General features: G+C 44.7%; 1 protein-coding gene across 1 annotated transcript in view; it reads right to left on the bottom strand.

The window, feature by feature from the left end:
• LOC311117510 (transcription factor A, mitochondrial-like) overlaps nucleotides 1-17,763 on the bottom strand; it is a 32,505-nt gene that overhangs the window by 10,037 nt on the left and 4,705 nt on the right. Inside the window, exons 4-7 of the mRNA XM_084192430.1 lie at nucleotides 15,581-15,730; nucleotides 14,499-14,594; nucleotides 5,740-5,796; nucleotides 2,610-2,864 (exon numbers count right to left, since the gene is read on the bottom strand). Coding sequence (XP_084048556.1) covers nucleotides 2,643-2,864; nucleotides 5,740-5,796; nucleotides 14,499-14,594; nucleotides 15,581-15,730 — 525 coding nt within the window. The 3' untranslated portion in view covers nucleotides 2,610-2,642. The remainder of the gene's footprint in view (nucleotides 1-2,609; nucleotides 2,865-5,739; nucleotides 5,797-14,498; nucleotides 14,595-15,580; nucleotides 15,731-17,763) is intronic.

The raw sequence follows: 17,763 nt of genomic DNA, 5'->3' as shown, positions 1-17,763 counted from the left end.
CATATACAGAACCTGGCCCTGTATCTAGTATAGACTAGCCTGTACAGGATGTCACATATAGAGACAGCATATACAGAACCTGGCCCTGTATCTAGTATAGACTAGCCTGTACAGGATGTCACATATAGAGACAGCATATACAGAACCTGGCCCTGTATCTAGTATAGACTAGCCTGTACAGGATGTCACATATAGAGACAGCATATACAGAACCTGGCCCTGTATCTAGTATAGACTAGCCTGTACAGGATGTCACATATAGAGACAGCATATACAGAACCTGGCCCTGTATCTAGTATAGACTAGCCTGTACAGGATGTCACATATAGAGACAGCATATACAGAACCTGGCCCTGTATCTAGTATAGACTAGCCTGTACAGGATGTCACATATAGAGACAGCATATACAGAACCTGGCCCTGTATCTAGTATAGACTAGCCTGTACAGGATGTCACATATAGAGACAGCATATACAGAACCTGGCCCTGTATCTAGTATAGACTAGCCTGTACAGGATGTCACATATAGAGACAGCATATACAGAACCTGGCCCTGTATCTAGTATAGACTAGCCTGTACAGGATGTCATGTATAGAGACAGCATATACAGAACCTGGCCCTGTATCTAGTATAGACTAGCCTGTACAGGATGTCACATATAGAGACAGCATATACAGAACCTGGCCCTGTATCTAGTATAGACTAGCCTGTACAGGATGTCACATATAGAGACAGCATATACAGAACCTGGCCCTGTATCTAGTATAGACTAGCCTGTACAGGATGTCACATATAGAGACAGCATATACAGAACCTGGCCCTGTATCTAGTATAGACTAGCCTGTACAGGATGTCACATATAGAGACAGCATATACAGAACCTGGCCCTGTATCTAGTATAGACTAGCCTGTACAGGATGTCACATATAGAGACAGCATATACAGAACCTGGCCCTGTATCTAGTATAGACTAGCCTGTACAGGATGTCACATATAGAGACAGCATATACAGAACCTGGCCCTGTATCTAGTATAGACTAGCCTGTACAGGATGTCACATATAGAGACAGCATATACAGAACCTGGCCCTGTATCTAGTATAGACTAGCCTGTACAGGATGTCACATATAGAGACAGCATATACAGAACCTGGCCCTGTATCTAGTATAGACTAGCCTGTACAGGATGTCACATATAGAGACAGCATATACAGAACCTGGCCCTGTATCTAGTATAGACTAGCCTGTACAGGATGTCATGTATAGAGACAGCATATACAGAACCTGGCCCTGTATCTAGTATAGACTAGCCTGTACAGGATGTCATGTATAGAGACAGCATATACAGAACCTGGCCCTGTATCTAGTATAGACTAGCCTGTACAGGATGTCACATATAGAGACAGCATATACAGAACCTGGCCCTGTATCTAGTATAGACTAGCCTGTACAGGATGTCACATATAGAGACAGCATATACAGAACCTGGCCCTGTATCTAGTATAGACTAGCCTGTACAGGATGTCATGTATAGAGACAGCATATACAGAACCTGGCCCTGTATCTAGTATAGACTAGCCTGTACAGGATGTCACATATAGAGACAGCATATACAGAACCTGGCCCTGTATCTAGTATAGACTAGCCTGTACAGGATGTCACATATAGAGACAGCATATACAGAACCTGGCCCTGTATCTAGTATAGACTAGCCTGTACAGGATGTCACATATAGAGACAGCATATACAGAACCTGGCCCTGTATCTAGTATAGACTAGCCTGTACAGGATGTCACATATAGAGACAGCATATACAGAACCTGGCCCTGTATCTAGTATAGACTAGCCTGTACAGGATGTCACATATAGAGACAGCATATACAGAACCTGGCCCTGTATCTAGTATAGACTAGCCTGTACAGGATGTCACATATAGAGACAGCATATACAGAACCTGGCCCTGTATCTAGTATAGACTAGCCTGTACAGGATGTCACATATAGAGACAGCATATACAGAACCTGGCCCTGTATCTAGTATAGACTAGCCTGTACAGGATGTCACATATAGAGACAGCATATACAGAACCTGGCCCTGTATCTAGTATAGACTAGCCTGTACAGGATGTCACATATAGAGACAGCATATACAGAACCTGGCCCTGTATCTAGTATAGACTAGCCTGTACAGGATGTCACGTATAGAGACAGCATATACAGAACCTGGCCCTGTATCTAGTATAGACTAGCCTGTACAGGATGTCATGTATAGAGACAGCATATACAGAACCTGGCCCTGTATCTAGTATAGACTAGCCTGTACAGGATGTCATATACAGAACGTGGCCCTGATGACAGGAACTTAACTTCAACATAATTCATATTTTCATACTAGAAAGAACACTGCTTTAATGATAGTTTACAATAAAGCAAAGTCAATTCTCATAATTCTGCAGAAACTGAGAATGTTAATGTTTCCTGATCTTTCCCAGACTGATGCCTTGAAGGTTCTTTCACAGTTGGAGGTGCTACGAGCATTGATAGGACACTATGATTATTTACAACTGATAACTGAAACAAAATGACTTTTATTTGGGACGGTAACTTGCCTTTCTAACAGAACCCTTCCTCTCCAGAACAACTCAAGCCTTTTTCCTGCTCCTCGCTGTAGTCGCTCCTGCAGCTTTGGTTTCCACCACTTTCACTTTGGATTTCTTTTTGCCTCCTTTAGTGGCGGTTTTCTTCTTGCGGGTCTCTTTCCGTCTGATCAGGTCCTCCCGTCCGATATCCATCATGTGTTCCTCCCATGACTTTATCTCATTTTTATAGCGCACCTTGTCATCCTCCGCCAGCTGCATGTAAACCTGAAACATAACATCACAGTCCGTCAGCTGTGTGCATACATACGATAACATACGCACTATACACACACATGGATTTTGTGTTATTGATATGTGGTAGTAGAGTAGAGGCCAGAGGGTACACACTTAATATGTTGTGAAATCTGTTATGAATGTATTCATGTTTTTAAAATGTATAACTGCCTTAATTTTGCTGGACCCCAGGAAGAGTAGCTGCTGCCTTGGCAGGAACTAATGGGGATCCACAATAAACCCCAGGAAGAGTAGCTGCTGCCTTGGCAGGAACTAATGGGGATCCATAATAAACCCCAGGAAGAGTAGCTGCTGCCTTGGCAGGAACTAATGGGGATCCATAATAAACCCCAGGAAGAGTAGCTGCTGCCTTGGCAGGAACTAATGGGGATCCATAATAAACCCCAGGAAGAGTAGCTGCTGCCTTGGCAGGAACTAATGGGGATCCATAATAAACCCCAGGAAGAGTAGCTGCTGCCTTGGCAGGAACTAATGGGGATCCATAATAAACCCCAGGAAGAGTAGCTGCTGCCTTGGCAGGAACTAATGGGGATCCTTAATAAACCCCAGGAAGAGTAGCTGCTGCCTTGGCAGGAACTAATGGGGATCCATAATAAACCCCAGGAAGAGTAGCTGCTGCCTTGGCAGGAACTAATGGGGATCCATAATAAACCCCAGGAAGAGTAGCTGCTGCCTTGGCAGGAACTAATGGGGATCCATAATAAACCCCAGGAAGAGTAGCTGCTGCCTTGGCAGGAACTAATGGGGATCCATAATAAACCCCAGGAAGAGTAGCTGCTGCCTTGGCAGGAACTAATGGGGATCCATCCAGCGGGAGTGTTAACTAGTGATTATATGACTTTGTTTTTCTAACGTCTATTATACTGGATACATCCATCTCCTCCTCTTTCCAACCATCTTCTGATGTGGTGCGGATAGGAGAGAATCCATCCATCTCCTCCTCTTTCCAACCATCTTCTGATGTGGTGCGGATAGGAGAGAATCCATCCATCTCCTCCTCTTTCCAACTATCTTCTGATGTGGTGCGGATAGGAGAGAATCCATCCATCTCCTCCTCTTTCCAACTATCTTCTGATGTGGTGCGGATAGGAGAGAATCTTTGAAGGTCAATTCAGTTTTCCCGCACTGAAAGCTGGACGTGACGTACTTCCTTCGCCGTGAATGGTGCTGCATGTGACAGATGCCAGCAGAGAAACACAGCATCACAGAAATCTGAACAGGTGCAAACTTTCATCAGCTGGCCAAGTAGAAGTTGGGACTATATTGTGTCAGTCTGCATTTTGATGTAGAACATATATACCACACCTACAGAACCAGTCACTATATACCACACCTACAGAACCAGTCACTATATACCACACCTACAGAACCAGTCACTATATACCATACATTTTCTTTATTTTTACTATTTTCTATATTGTAGAATAATACTGGACATCAAAACTATGAAATAACACATATGGAATCATAAGTGTTAAACAAATTGAGATTCTTCAAATAGCCACCCTTTGCCTTGATGACAGCTTTGCACACTCTTGGCATTCTCTCAGCCAGCTTCACCTGGAATGCTTTTCAACAGTCTTGAAGGAGTTTCCACATTTGCTGAGCTCTTGTTGGCTGCTTTTCCTTCACTCTGCCGTCCGACTCATCCCAAACCATCTCAATTGGGTTGAGGTCGGGGGATTGTGGAGGCCAGGTCATCTGATGCAGCACTCCATCACTCTCCTTCTTGGTAAAATAGCCCTTACACAGCCATATTTATACAACTACATCTACACCACCACCATATTTATATTTTAAAAAACAAGCCATGAGGTCGAAGGAATTGTCCGTAGAGCTCCGGGACAGGATTGTGTCGAGGCACAGATCTGGGGAAGGGTACCAAAAGGTTTCAACAGCATTGAAGGTCCCCAAGAACACAGTGGCCTCCATCATTCTTAAATGGAAGAAGTTTGGAGCCACCAAGACTCTTCCTAGAGCTGGCCGCCCGGCCAAACTGAGCAATCGGGGGAGAAGGGCGTTGGTCAGGGAGGTGACCAAGAACCCGATGGTCACTCTGACAGAGCTCCAGAGTTCCTCTGTGGAGATGGAAGAACCTTCCAGAAGGACAACCATCTCTGCAGCACTCCACCAATCAGGCCTTTAACCAAGATTGAACTCTTTGGCCTGAATGCCAAGCGTCACATCTGGGGGAAACCTGGCACCATCCACACGGTGAAGCATGGTGGTGGTAGCATCATGCTGTGGGGATGTTTTTCAGCGGCAGGGACTGGGACAGGGACTGGGTCAGGATCGAGGGAAAGATGAACGGAGCAAAGTACAGAGAGATCCTTGATGAAACCCTGCTCCAGAGCGCTCAAGACCTCAGACTGGGGCGAAGGTTCACCTTCCAACAGGACAACGACCCTAAGCACACAGCCAAGACAACGCAGGAGTGGCTTCGGGACAAGTCTCTGAACGTCCTTGAGTGGCCCAGCCAGAGCCCGATCGAATATCTCTGGAGAGACCTGAAAATAGAAACTCCCCAAATACAGGTGTGCCAAGCTTGTAGCATCATACCAAAGAAGACTTGAGGCTGTAAACACTGTCAAAGTGCTTCAACAAAGTACTGAGTAAAGGGTCTGAATACTTCTGTAAATGTGGGGGGTTAAAAAATTAAATAAAAATTGCTAACATTTCTACAATCCTGTTTTTGCTTTGTCATTATGGGGTACTGTGTGTAGATTGATGAGGGAAAATACGATTTAATCCATTTTAGAATCAGGCTGAAACTGAACAAAATGTGGAAAAATGGGTCTGAATACTTTCCGAATGTACTGTATATCAAACACTTCATTAGACCTACTTGTTTCTGTGAAGTTGACAGTTTGGTCCACTCCTCCCGCAGCATCTTCATCTTGCCCTGAGGGCAAACAGGTGACAGCAGCATTATAAACAGGTGACACCGTTATAGCAGCATTATAACAGGTGACAGCAGCATTATAACAGGTGACAGCGTTATAGCAGCATTATAACAGGTGACAGCAGCATTATAACAGGTGACAGCAGCATTATAACAGGTGACAGCGTTACAGCAGCATTATAACAGGTGACAGCAGCATTATAACAGGTGACAGCAGCATTATAACAGGTGACAGCGTTATAGCAGCATTATGACAGGTGACAGCAGCATTATGACAGGTGACAGCAGCATTATAACAGGTGACAGCAGCATTATGACAGGTGACAGCAGCATTATAACAGGTGACAGCAGCATTATAACAGGTGACAGCAGCATTATAACAGGTGACAGCATTATAGCAGCATTATAACAGGTGACAGCAGCATTATAACAGGTGACAGCAGCATTATAACAGGTGACAGCGTTACAGCAGCATTATAACAGGTGACAGCAGCATTATAACAGGTGACAGCAGCATTATGACAGGTGACAGCAGCATTATAACAGGTGACAGCAGCATTATAACAGGTGACAGCAGCATTATAACAGGTGACAGCGTTATAGCAGCATTATAACAGGTGACAGCAGCATTATAACAGGTGACAGCGTTATAGCAGCATTATAACAGGTGACAGCAGCATTATAACAGGTGACAGCAGCATTATAACAGGTGACAGCGTTATAGCAGCATTATAACAGGTGACAGCGTTATAGCAGCATTATAACAGGTGACAGCAGCATTATAACAGGTGACAGCAGCATTATAACAGGTGACAGAAGCATTATAACAGGTGACAGTAGCATTATAACAGGTGACAGCGTTACAGCAGCATTATAACAGGTGACAGAAGCATTATAACATGTGACAGCAGCATTATAACAGGTGACAGCAGCATTATAACAGGTGACAGCATTATAGCAGCATTATAACAGGTGAAAGCGTTATACAATTACATTTCCATTACATTATACCACCATTAAAGAGATGGTTAATATGTAATATGTTAAAGAACATTATATTTCCATTCCATTGCCTCAGAACCCATGAAAAAGTATTTGATAACTCAACACTGATTCTAACCTGCATGGTAACCATTCCCCAATACTAACCTGCATGGTAACCAGTCCTCAATACTAACCTGCATGGTAACCATTCCCCAATACTAACCTGCATGGTAACCATTCCCCAATACTAACCTGCATGGTAACCATTCCCCAATACTAACCTGCATGGTAACCATTCCCCAATACTAACCTGCATGGTAACCAGTCCTCAATACTAACCTGCATGGTAACCAGTCCTCAATACTAACCTGCATGGTAACCATTCCCCAATACTAACCTGCATGGTAACCATTCCCCAATACTAACCTGCATGGTAACCATTCCCCAATACTAACCTGCATGGTAACCAGTCCTCAATACTAACCTGCATGGTAACCAGTCCTCAATACTAACCTGCATGGTAACCATTCCTCAATACTAACCTGCATGGTAACCAGTCCCCAATACTAACCTGCATGGTAACCATTCCTCAATACTAACCTGCATGGTAACCAGTCCTCAATACTAACCTGCATGGTAACCATTCCCCAATACTAACCTGCATGGTAACCAGTCCTCAATACTAACCTGCATGGTAACCAGTCCTCAATACTAACCTGCATGGTAACCATTCCCCAATACTAAACTGCATGGTAACCATTCGCCAATACTAACCTGCATGGTAACCATTCCCCAATACTAACCTGCATGGTAACCATTCCCCAATACTAACCTGCATGGTAACCATTCCCCAATACTAACCTGCATGGTAACCATTCCCCAATACTAACCTGCATGGTAACCATTCCCCAATACTAACCTGCATGGTAAACATTCCCCAATACTAACCTGCATGGTAACCATTCCCCAATACTAACCTGCATGGTAACCATTCCCCAATACTAACCTGCATGGTAACCATTCCCCAATACTAACCTGCATGGTAACCATTCCCCAATACTAACCTGCATGGTAACCATTCCCCAATACTAACCTGCATGGTAACCATTCCTCAATACTAACCTGCATGGTAACCATTCCCCAATACTAACCTGCATGGTAACCATTCCCGAATACTAACCTGCATGGTAACCATTCCCCAATACTAACCTGCATGGTAACCATTCCCCAATACTAACCTGCATGGTAACCATTCCCCAATACTAACCTGCATGGTAACCATTCCCCAATACTAACCTGCATGGTAACCAGTCCTCAATACTAACCTGCATGGTAACCAGTCCTCAATACTAACCTGCATGGTAACCATTCCTCAATACTAACCTGCATGGTAACCATTCCCCAATACTAACCTGCATGGTAACCATTCCCCAATACTAACCTGCATGGTAACCATTCACCAATACTAACCTGCATGGTAACCATTCCCCAATACTAACCTGCATGGTAACCATTCCCCAATACTAACCTGCATGGTAACCATTCCCCAATACTAACCTGCATGGTAACCATTCCCCAATACTAACCTGCATGGTAACCAGTCCCCAATAATAACCTGCATGGTAACCAGTCCCCAATACTAACCTGCATGGTAACCATTCCCCAATACTAACCTGCATGGTAACCATTCCCCAATACTAACCTGCATGGTAACCAGTCCCCAATACTAACCTGCATGGTAACCATTCCCCAATACTAACCTGCATGGTAACCATTCCCCAATACTAACCTGCATGGTAACCATTCCCCAATACTAACCTGCATGGTAACCAGTCCTCAATACTAACCTGCATGGTAACCATTCCCCAATACTAACCTGCATGGTAACCAGTCCTCAATACTAACCTTCATGGTAACCAGTCCTCAATACTAACCTGCATGGTAACCAGTCCTCAATACTAACCTGCATGGTAACCAGTCCTCAATACTAACCTGCATGGTAACCATTCCCCAATACTAACCTGCATGGTAACCAGTCCTCAATACTAACCTTCATGGTAACCATTCCCCAATACTAACCTGCATGGTAACCATTCCCCAATACTAACCTGCATGGTAACCATTCCCCAATACTGACCTGCATGGTAACCATTCCTCAATACTAACCTGCATGGTAACCAGTCCTCAATACTAACCTGCATGGTAACCATTCCCCAATACTAACCTGCATGGTAACCATTCCTCAATACTAACCTGCATGGTAACCAGTCCTCAATACTAACCTGCATGGTAACCATTCCCCAATACTAACCTGCATGGTAACCATTCCCCAATACTAACCTGCATGGTAACCATTCCCCAATACTAACCTGCATGGTAACCAGTCCTCAATACTAACCTGCATGGTATCAATACTAACCTGCATGGTAACCATTCCTCAATACTAACCTGCATGGTAACCAGTCCTCAATACTAACCTGCATGGTAACCAGTCCTCAATACTAACCTGCATGGTAACCAGTCCTCAATACTAACCTGCATGGTATCAATACTAACCTGCATGGTAACCATTCCTCAATACTAACCTGCATGGTAACCAGTCCCCAATACTAACCTGCATGGTAACCATTCCTCAATACTAACCTGCATGGTAACCATTCCTCAATACTAACCTGCATGGTAACCATTCCCCAATACTAACCTGCATGGTAACCAGTCCCCAATACTAACCTGCATGGTAACCATTCCTCAATACTAACCTGCATGGTAACCATTCCCCAATACTAACCTGCATGGTAACCATTCCCCAATACTAACCTGCATGGTAACCAGTCCTCAATACTAACCTGCATGGTAACCATTCCCCAATACTAACCTGCATGGTAACAATTCCCCAATACTAACCTGCATGGTAACCAGTCCCCAATACTAACCTGCATGGTAACCAGTCCCCAATACTAACCTGCATGGTAACCATTCCTCAATACTAACCTGCATGGTAACCATTCCCCAATACTAACCTGCATGGTAACCATTCCCCAATACTAACCTGCATGGTAACCAGTCCTCAATACTAACCTGCATGGTAACCAGTCCTCAATACTAACCTGCATGGTAACCATTCCCCAATACTAACCTGCATGGTAACCATTCCTCAATACTAACCTGCATGGTAACCAGTCCCCAATACTAACCTGCATGGTAACCATTCCCCAATACTAACCTGCATGGTAACCATTCCCCAATACTAACCTGCATGGTAACCATTCCCCAATACTAACCTGCATGGTAACCAGTCCTCAATACTAACCTGCATGGTAACCATTCCCCAATACTAACCTGCATGGTAACCATTCCCCAATACTAACCTGCATGGTAACCATTCCCCAATAGTAACCTGCATGGTAACCAGTCCTCAATACTAACCTGCATGGTAACCATTCCCCAATACTAACCTGCATGGTAACCAGTCCTCAATACTAACCTGCATGGTAACCATTCCCCAATACTAACCTGCATGGTAACCAGTCCTCAATACTAACCTGCATGGTAACCATTCCCCAATACTAACCTGCATGGTAACCATTCCCCAATACTAACCTGCATGGTAACCAGTCCTCAATACTAACCTGCATGGTAACCATTCCCCAATACTAACCTGCATGGTAACCATTCCTCAATACTAACCTGCATGGTAACCATTCCCCAATACTAACCTGCATGGTAACCATTCCCCAATACTAACCTGCATGGTAACCAGTCCCCAATACTAACCTGCATGGTAACCATTCCCCAATACTAACCTGCATGGTAACCAGTCCTCAATACTAACCTGCATGGTAACCATTCCCCAATACTAACCTGCATGGTAACCATTCCCCAATACTAACCTGCATGGTAACCATTCCCCAATACTAACCTGCATGGTAACCATTCCCCAATACTAACCTGCATGGTAACCATTCCCCAATACTAACCTGCATGGTAACCATTCCTCAATACTAACCTGCATGGTAACCAGTCCCCAATACTAACCTGCATGGTAACCAGTCCTCAATACTAACCTGCATGGTAACCATTCCCCAATACTAACCTGCATGGTAACCATTCCCCAATACTAACCTGCATGGTAACCAGTCCTCAATACTAACCTGCATGGTAACCAATCCTCAATACTAACCTGCATGGTAACCATTCCCCAATACTAACCTGCATGGTAACCAGTCCTCAATACTAACCTGCATGGTAACCAGTCCTCAATACTAACCTGCATGGTAACCATTCCCCAATACTAACCTGCATGGTAACCAGTCCTCAATACTAACCTGCATGGTAACCATTCCCCAATACTAACCTGCATGGTAACCAGTCCTCAATACTAACCTGCATGGTAACCAGTCCCCAATACTAACCTGCATGGTAACCATTCCCCAATACTAACCTGCATGGTAACCAGTCCTCAATACTAACCTGCATGGTAACCATTCCCCAATACTAACCTGCATGGTAACCATTCCTCAATACTAACCTGCATGGTAACCATTCCCCAATACTAACCTGCATGGTAACCATTCCCCAATACTAACCTGCATGGTAACCAGTCCCCAATACTAACCTGCATGGTAACCATTCCTCAATACTAACCTGCATGGTAACCATTCCCCAATACTAACCTGCATGGTAACCATTCCCCAATACTAACCTGCATGGTAACCAGTCCTCAATACTAACCTGCATGGTAACCAGTCCTCAATACTAACCTGCATGGTAACCATTCCCCAATACTAACCTGCATGGTAACCATTCCTCAATACTAACCTGCATGGTAACCAGTCCCCAATACTAACCTGCATGGTAACCATTCCCCAATACTAACCTGCATGGTAACCATTCCCCAATACTAACCTGCATGGTAACCATTCCCCAATACTAACCTGCATGGTAACCAGTCCTCAATACTAACCTGCATGGTAACCATTCCCCAATACTAACCTGCATGGTAACCATTCCCCAATACTAACCTGCATGGTAACCATTCCCCAATACTAACCTGCATGGTAACCAGTCCTCAATACTAACCTGCATGGTAACCATTCCCCAATACTAACCTGCATGGTAACCAGTCCTCAATACTAACCTGCATGGTAACCATTCCCCAATACTAACCTGCATGGTAACCAGTCCTCAATACTAACCTGCATGGTAACCATTCCCCAATACTAACCTGCATGGTAACCATTCCCCAATACTAACCTGCATGGTAACCAGTCCTCAATACTAACCTGCATGGTAACCATTCCCCAATACTAACCTGCATGGTAACCATTCCTCAATACTAACCTGCATGGTAACCATTCCCCAATACTAACCTGCATGGTAACCATTCCCCAATACTAACCTGCATGGTAACCAGTCCCCAATACTAACCTGCATGGTAACCATTCCCCAATACTAACCTGCATGGTAACCAGTCCCCAATACTAACCTGCATGGTAACCATTCCCCAATACTAACCTGCATGGTAACCATTCCCCAATACTAACCTGCATGGTAACCATTCCCCAATACTAACCTGCATGGTAACCATTCCCCAATACTAACCTGCATGGTAACCATTCCCCAATACTAACCTGCATGGTAACCAGTCCCCAATACTAACCTGCATGGTAACCAGTCCTCAATACTAACCTGCATGGTAACCATTCCCCAATACTAACCTGCATGGTAACCAATCCTCAATACTAACCTGCATGGTAACCATTCCCCAATACTAACCTGCATGGTAACCAGTCCTCAATACTAACCTGCATGGTAACCATTCCCCAATACTAACCTGCATGGTAACCATTCCTGAATACTAACCTGCATGGTAACCATTCCCCAATACTAACCTGCATGGTAACCATTCCCCAATACTAACCTGCATGGTAACCAGTCCTCAATACTAACCTGCATGGTAACCATTCCTCAATACTAACCTGCATGGTAACCATTCCTCAATACTAACCTGCATGGTAACCATTCCCCAATACTAACCTGCATGGTAACCAGTCCTCAATACTAACCTGCATGGTAACCAGTCCCCAATACTAACCTGCATGGTAACCAGTCCCCAATACTAACCTGCATGGTAACCAGTCCCCAATACTAACCTGCATGGTAACCATTCCCCAATACTAACCTGCATGGTAACCATTCCCCAATACTAACCTGCATGGTAACCAGTCCTCAATACTAACCTGCATGGTAACCATTACCCAATACTAACCTGCATGGTAACCATTCCCCAATACTAACCTGCATGGTAACCAGTCCTCAATACTAACCTGCATGGTAACCATTCCCCAATACTAACCTGCATGGTAACCAGTCCTCAATACTAACCTGCATGGTAACCAGTCCTCAATACTAACCTGCATGGTAACCAGTCCCCAATACTAACCTGCATGGTAACCATTCCCCAATACTAACCTGCATGGTAACCAGTCCTCAATACTAACCTGCATGGTAACCATTCCCCAATACTAACCTGCATGGTAACCATTCCCCAATACTAACCTGCATGGTAACCATTCCCCAATACTAACCTGCATGGTAACCATTCCCCAATACTAACCTGCATGGTAACCAGTCCTCAATACTAACCTGCATGGTAACCAGTCCTCAATACTAACCTGCATGGTAACCAGTCCCCAATACTAACCTGCATGGTAACCAGTCCTCAATACTAACCTGCATGGTAACCATTCCCCAATACTAACCTGCATGGTAACCAGTCCCCAATACTAACCTGCATGGTAACCATTCCCCAATACTAACCTGCATGGTAACCATTCCCCAATACTAACCTGCATGGTAACCATTCCCCAATACTAACCTGCATGGTAACCAGTCCCCAATACTAACCTGCATGGTAACCATTCCCCAATACTAACCTGCATGGTAACCATTCCCCAATACTAACCTGCATGGTAACCATTCCCCAATACTAACCTGCATGGTAACCAGTCCTCAATACTAACCTGCATGGTAACCATTCCCCAATACTAACCTGCATGGTAACCAGTCCTCAATACTAACCTTCATGGTAACCATTCCCCAATACTAACCTGCATGGTAACCATTCCCCAATACTAACCTGCATGGTAACCATTCCCCAATACTAACCTGCATGGTAACCATTCCCCAATACTAACCTGCATGGTAACCAGTCCCCGATACTAACCTGCATGGTAACCATTCCCCAATACTAACCTGCATGGTAACCATTCCCCAATACTAACCTGCATGGTAACCATTCCCCAATACTAACCTGCATGGTAACCATTCCCCAATACTAACCTGCATGGTAACCATTCCCCAATACTAACCTGCATGGTAACCAGTCCCCGATACTAACCTGCATGGTAACCATTCCCCAATACTAACCTGCATGGTAACCAGTCCCCAATACTAACCTGCATGGTAACCATTCCCCAATACTAACCTGCATGGTAACCATTCCCCAATACTAACCTGCATGGTAACCAGTCCCCAATACTAACCTGCATGGTAACCATTCCCCAATACTAACCTGCATGGTAACCATTCCCCAATACTAACCTGCATGGTAACCAGTCCCCGATACTAACCTGCATGGTAACCATTCCCCAATACTAACCTGCATGGTAACCATTCCCCAATACTAACCTGCATGGTAACCATTCCCCAATACTAACCTGCATGGTAATCCCTCTGGACTCCTCATAGTGTTCTGCCATGTAGATGTTAAAGGACGACCGGGGACGTTTGGGTTTGCCCAGACTGTTCAACTCCTAAAAGTGGAAGATGGTGGTCATCAGGACTGGACCATTTCAGCGGCACATCATCAGAACACACCACTACTATCACAAGGCCTTAGTAGTAAGCCATTCCATTCACTAGGAGGGGCCTGTCACGGCCCACAGCACATCATCAGAACACACCACTACTATCACAAGGCCTTAGTAGTAAGCCATTCCATTCACTAGGAGGGGCCCGTCACGGCCCACAGCACATCATCAGAACACACCACTACTATCACAAGGCCTTAGTAGTAAGCCATTCCATTCACTAGGAGGGGCCTGTCACGGCCCACAGCACATCATCAGAACACACCACTACTATCACAAGGCCTTAGTAGTAAGCCATTCCATTCACTAGGAGGGGCCTGTCACGGCCCACAGCACATCATCAGAACACACCACTACTATCACAAGGCCTTAGTAGTAAGCCATTCCATTCACTAGGAGGGGCCCGTCACGGCCCACAGCACATCATCAGAACACACCACTACTATCACAAGGCCTTAGTAGTAAGCCATTCCATTCACTAGGAGGGGCCTGTCACGGCCCACAGCACATCATCAAAACACACCACTACTATCACAAGGCCTTAGTAGTAAGCCATTCCATTCACTAGGAGGGGCCCGTCACGGCCCACAGCACATCATCAGAACACACCACTACTATCACAAGGCCTTAGTAGTAAGCCATTCCATTCACTAGGAGGGGCCCGTCACGGCCCACAGCACATCATCAGAACACACCACTACTATCACAATTCCTTAGTAGTAAGCCATTCCATTCACTAGGAGGGGCCCGTCACGGCCCACAGCACATCATCAGAACACACCACTACTATCACAAGGCCTTAGTAGTAAGCCATTCCATTCACTAGGAGGGGCCTGTCACGGCCCACAGCACATCATCAGAACACACCACTACTATCACAAGGCCTTAGCAGTAAGCCATTCCATTCACTAGGACAGCACATCACTCACCCTCTTCCTTCTGATGGCTTTCCTCTTGGCCAGCCTCCGTCTCCTCTCCTCTTTCAGAGCAGCAGCCTGTGCCGGGCTGAGTTGGGACTGGTACCTCTGCAGGTCCACCTTAAACTGTTCCCTGGCAACCACTGACGCCTGTTGAAAAGGCTGTGGGGGAAAGTCAACATGTATTTAGCTAATTGACCACACAGGTCTGTCCACAGTACAACAATATTGATATGTCTTTTCAGGTAAGCTATAAGTCAGACATCTAGTCTATTTTCTGTTATTTAAATACGCTGCCAAGTAGATCCATGTTGGTAGGAAGTAGACTCATGACAGTCTGTGTAGTCTAGATCCATGTTGGTAGGAAGTAGACTGATGACTGTCTGTGTAGTCTAGATCCATGTTGGTAGGAAGTAGACTGATGACAGTCTGTGTAGTCTAGATCCATGTTGGTAGGAAGTAGACTCATGACAGTCTGTAGTCTAGATCCATGTTGGTAGGAAGTAGACTGATGACAGTCTGTAGTCTAGATCCATGTTGGTAGGAAGTAGACTGATGACAGTCTGTGTAGTCTAGATCCATGTTGGTAGGAAGTAGACTGATGACAGTCTGTGTAGTCTAGATCCATGTTGGTAGGAAGTAGACTGATGACAGTCTGTGTAGTCTAGATCCATGTTGGTAGGAAGTAAACTGATGACAGTCTGTAGTCTAGATCCATGTAGGTAGGAAGTAGACTGATGACAGTCTGTGTAGTCTAGATCCATGTTGGTAGGAAGTAGACTAATGACAGTCTGTGTAGTCTAGATCCATGTTGGTAGGAAGAAGACTGATGACAGTCTGTAGTCTAGATCCATGTTGGTAGGAAGTAGACTGATGACAGTCTGTGTAGTCTAGATCCATGTTGGTAGGAAGTAGACTGATGACAGTCTGTGTAGTCTAGATCCATGTTGGTAGGAAGTAGACTGATGACAGTCTGTAGTCTAGATCCATGTTGGTAGGAAGTAGACTGATGACAGTCTGTGTAGTCTAGATCCATGTTGGTAGGAAGTAGACTCATGACAGTCTGTAGTCTAGATACATGTTGGTAGGAAGTAGACTGATGACAGTCTGTAGTCTAGATCCATGTTGGTAGGAAGTAGACTGATGACAGTCTGTAGTCTAGATCCATGTTGGTAGGAAGTAGACTGATGACAGTCTGTGTAGTCTAGATCCATGTTGGTAGGAAGTAGACTGATGACAGTCTGTAGTCTAGATCCATGTTGGTAGGAAGTAGACTGATGACAGTCTGTAGTCTAGATCCATGTTGGTAGGAAGTAGACTGATGACAGTCTGTGTAGTCTAGATCCATGTTGGTAGGAAGTAGACTGATGACAGTCTGTGTAGTCTAGATCCATGTTGGTAGGAAGTAAACTGATGACAGTCTGTGTAGTCTAGATCCATGTTGGTAGGAAGTAGACTCATGACAGTCTGTGTAGTCTAGATCCATGTTGGTAGGAAGTAGACTGATGACAGTCTGTAGTCTAGATCCATGTTGGTAGGAAGTAGACTGATGACAGTCTGTAGTCTAGATCCATGTTGGTAGGAAGTAGACTGATGACAGTCTGTGTAGTCTAGATCCATGTTGGTAGGAAGTAGACTCATGACAGTCTGTGTAGTCTAGATCCATGTTGGTAGGAAGTAGACTGATGACAGTCTGTAGTCTAGATCCATGTTGGTAGGAAGTAGACTGATGACAGTCTGTGTAGTCTAGATCCATGTTGGTAGGAAGTAGACTGATGACAGTCTGTGTAGTCTAGATCCATGTTGGTAGGAAGTAGACTGATGACAGTCTGTAGTCTAGATCCATGTTGGTAGGAAGTAGACTGATGACAGTCTGTGTAGTCTAGATCCATGTTGGTAGGAAGTAGACTGATGACAGTCTGTAGTCTAGATCCATGTTGGTAGGAAGTAGACTGATGACAGTCTGTGTAGTCTAGATCCATGTTGGTAGGAAGTAGACTGATGACAGTCTGTGTAGTCTAGATCCATGTTGGTAGGAAGTAGACTGATGACAGTATGTAGTCTAGATCCATGTTGGTAGGAAGTAGACTGATGACAGTCTGTAGTCTAGATCCATGTTGGTAGGAAGTAGACTGATGACAGTCTGTGTAGTCTAGATCCATGTTGGTAGGAAGTAGACTGATGACAGTCTGTGT

This window comes from Coregonus lavaretus (assembly GCF_964263955.1).
Source record: "Coregonus lavaretus genome assembly, contig: HAP1_SCAFFOLD_2786, whole genome shotgun sequence".
NCBI classification, from domain to species: domain Eukaryota; kingdom Metazoa; phylum Chordata; class Actinopteri; order Salmoniformes; family Salmonidae; genus Coregonus; species Coregonus lavaretus.
The sequence above is the reverse complement of the archived record's forward strand: the minus strand, read 5'-3'. Positions and strand labels throughout refer to the sequence as shown.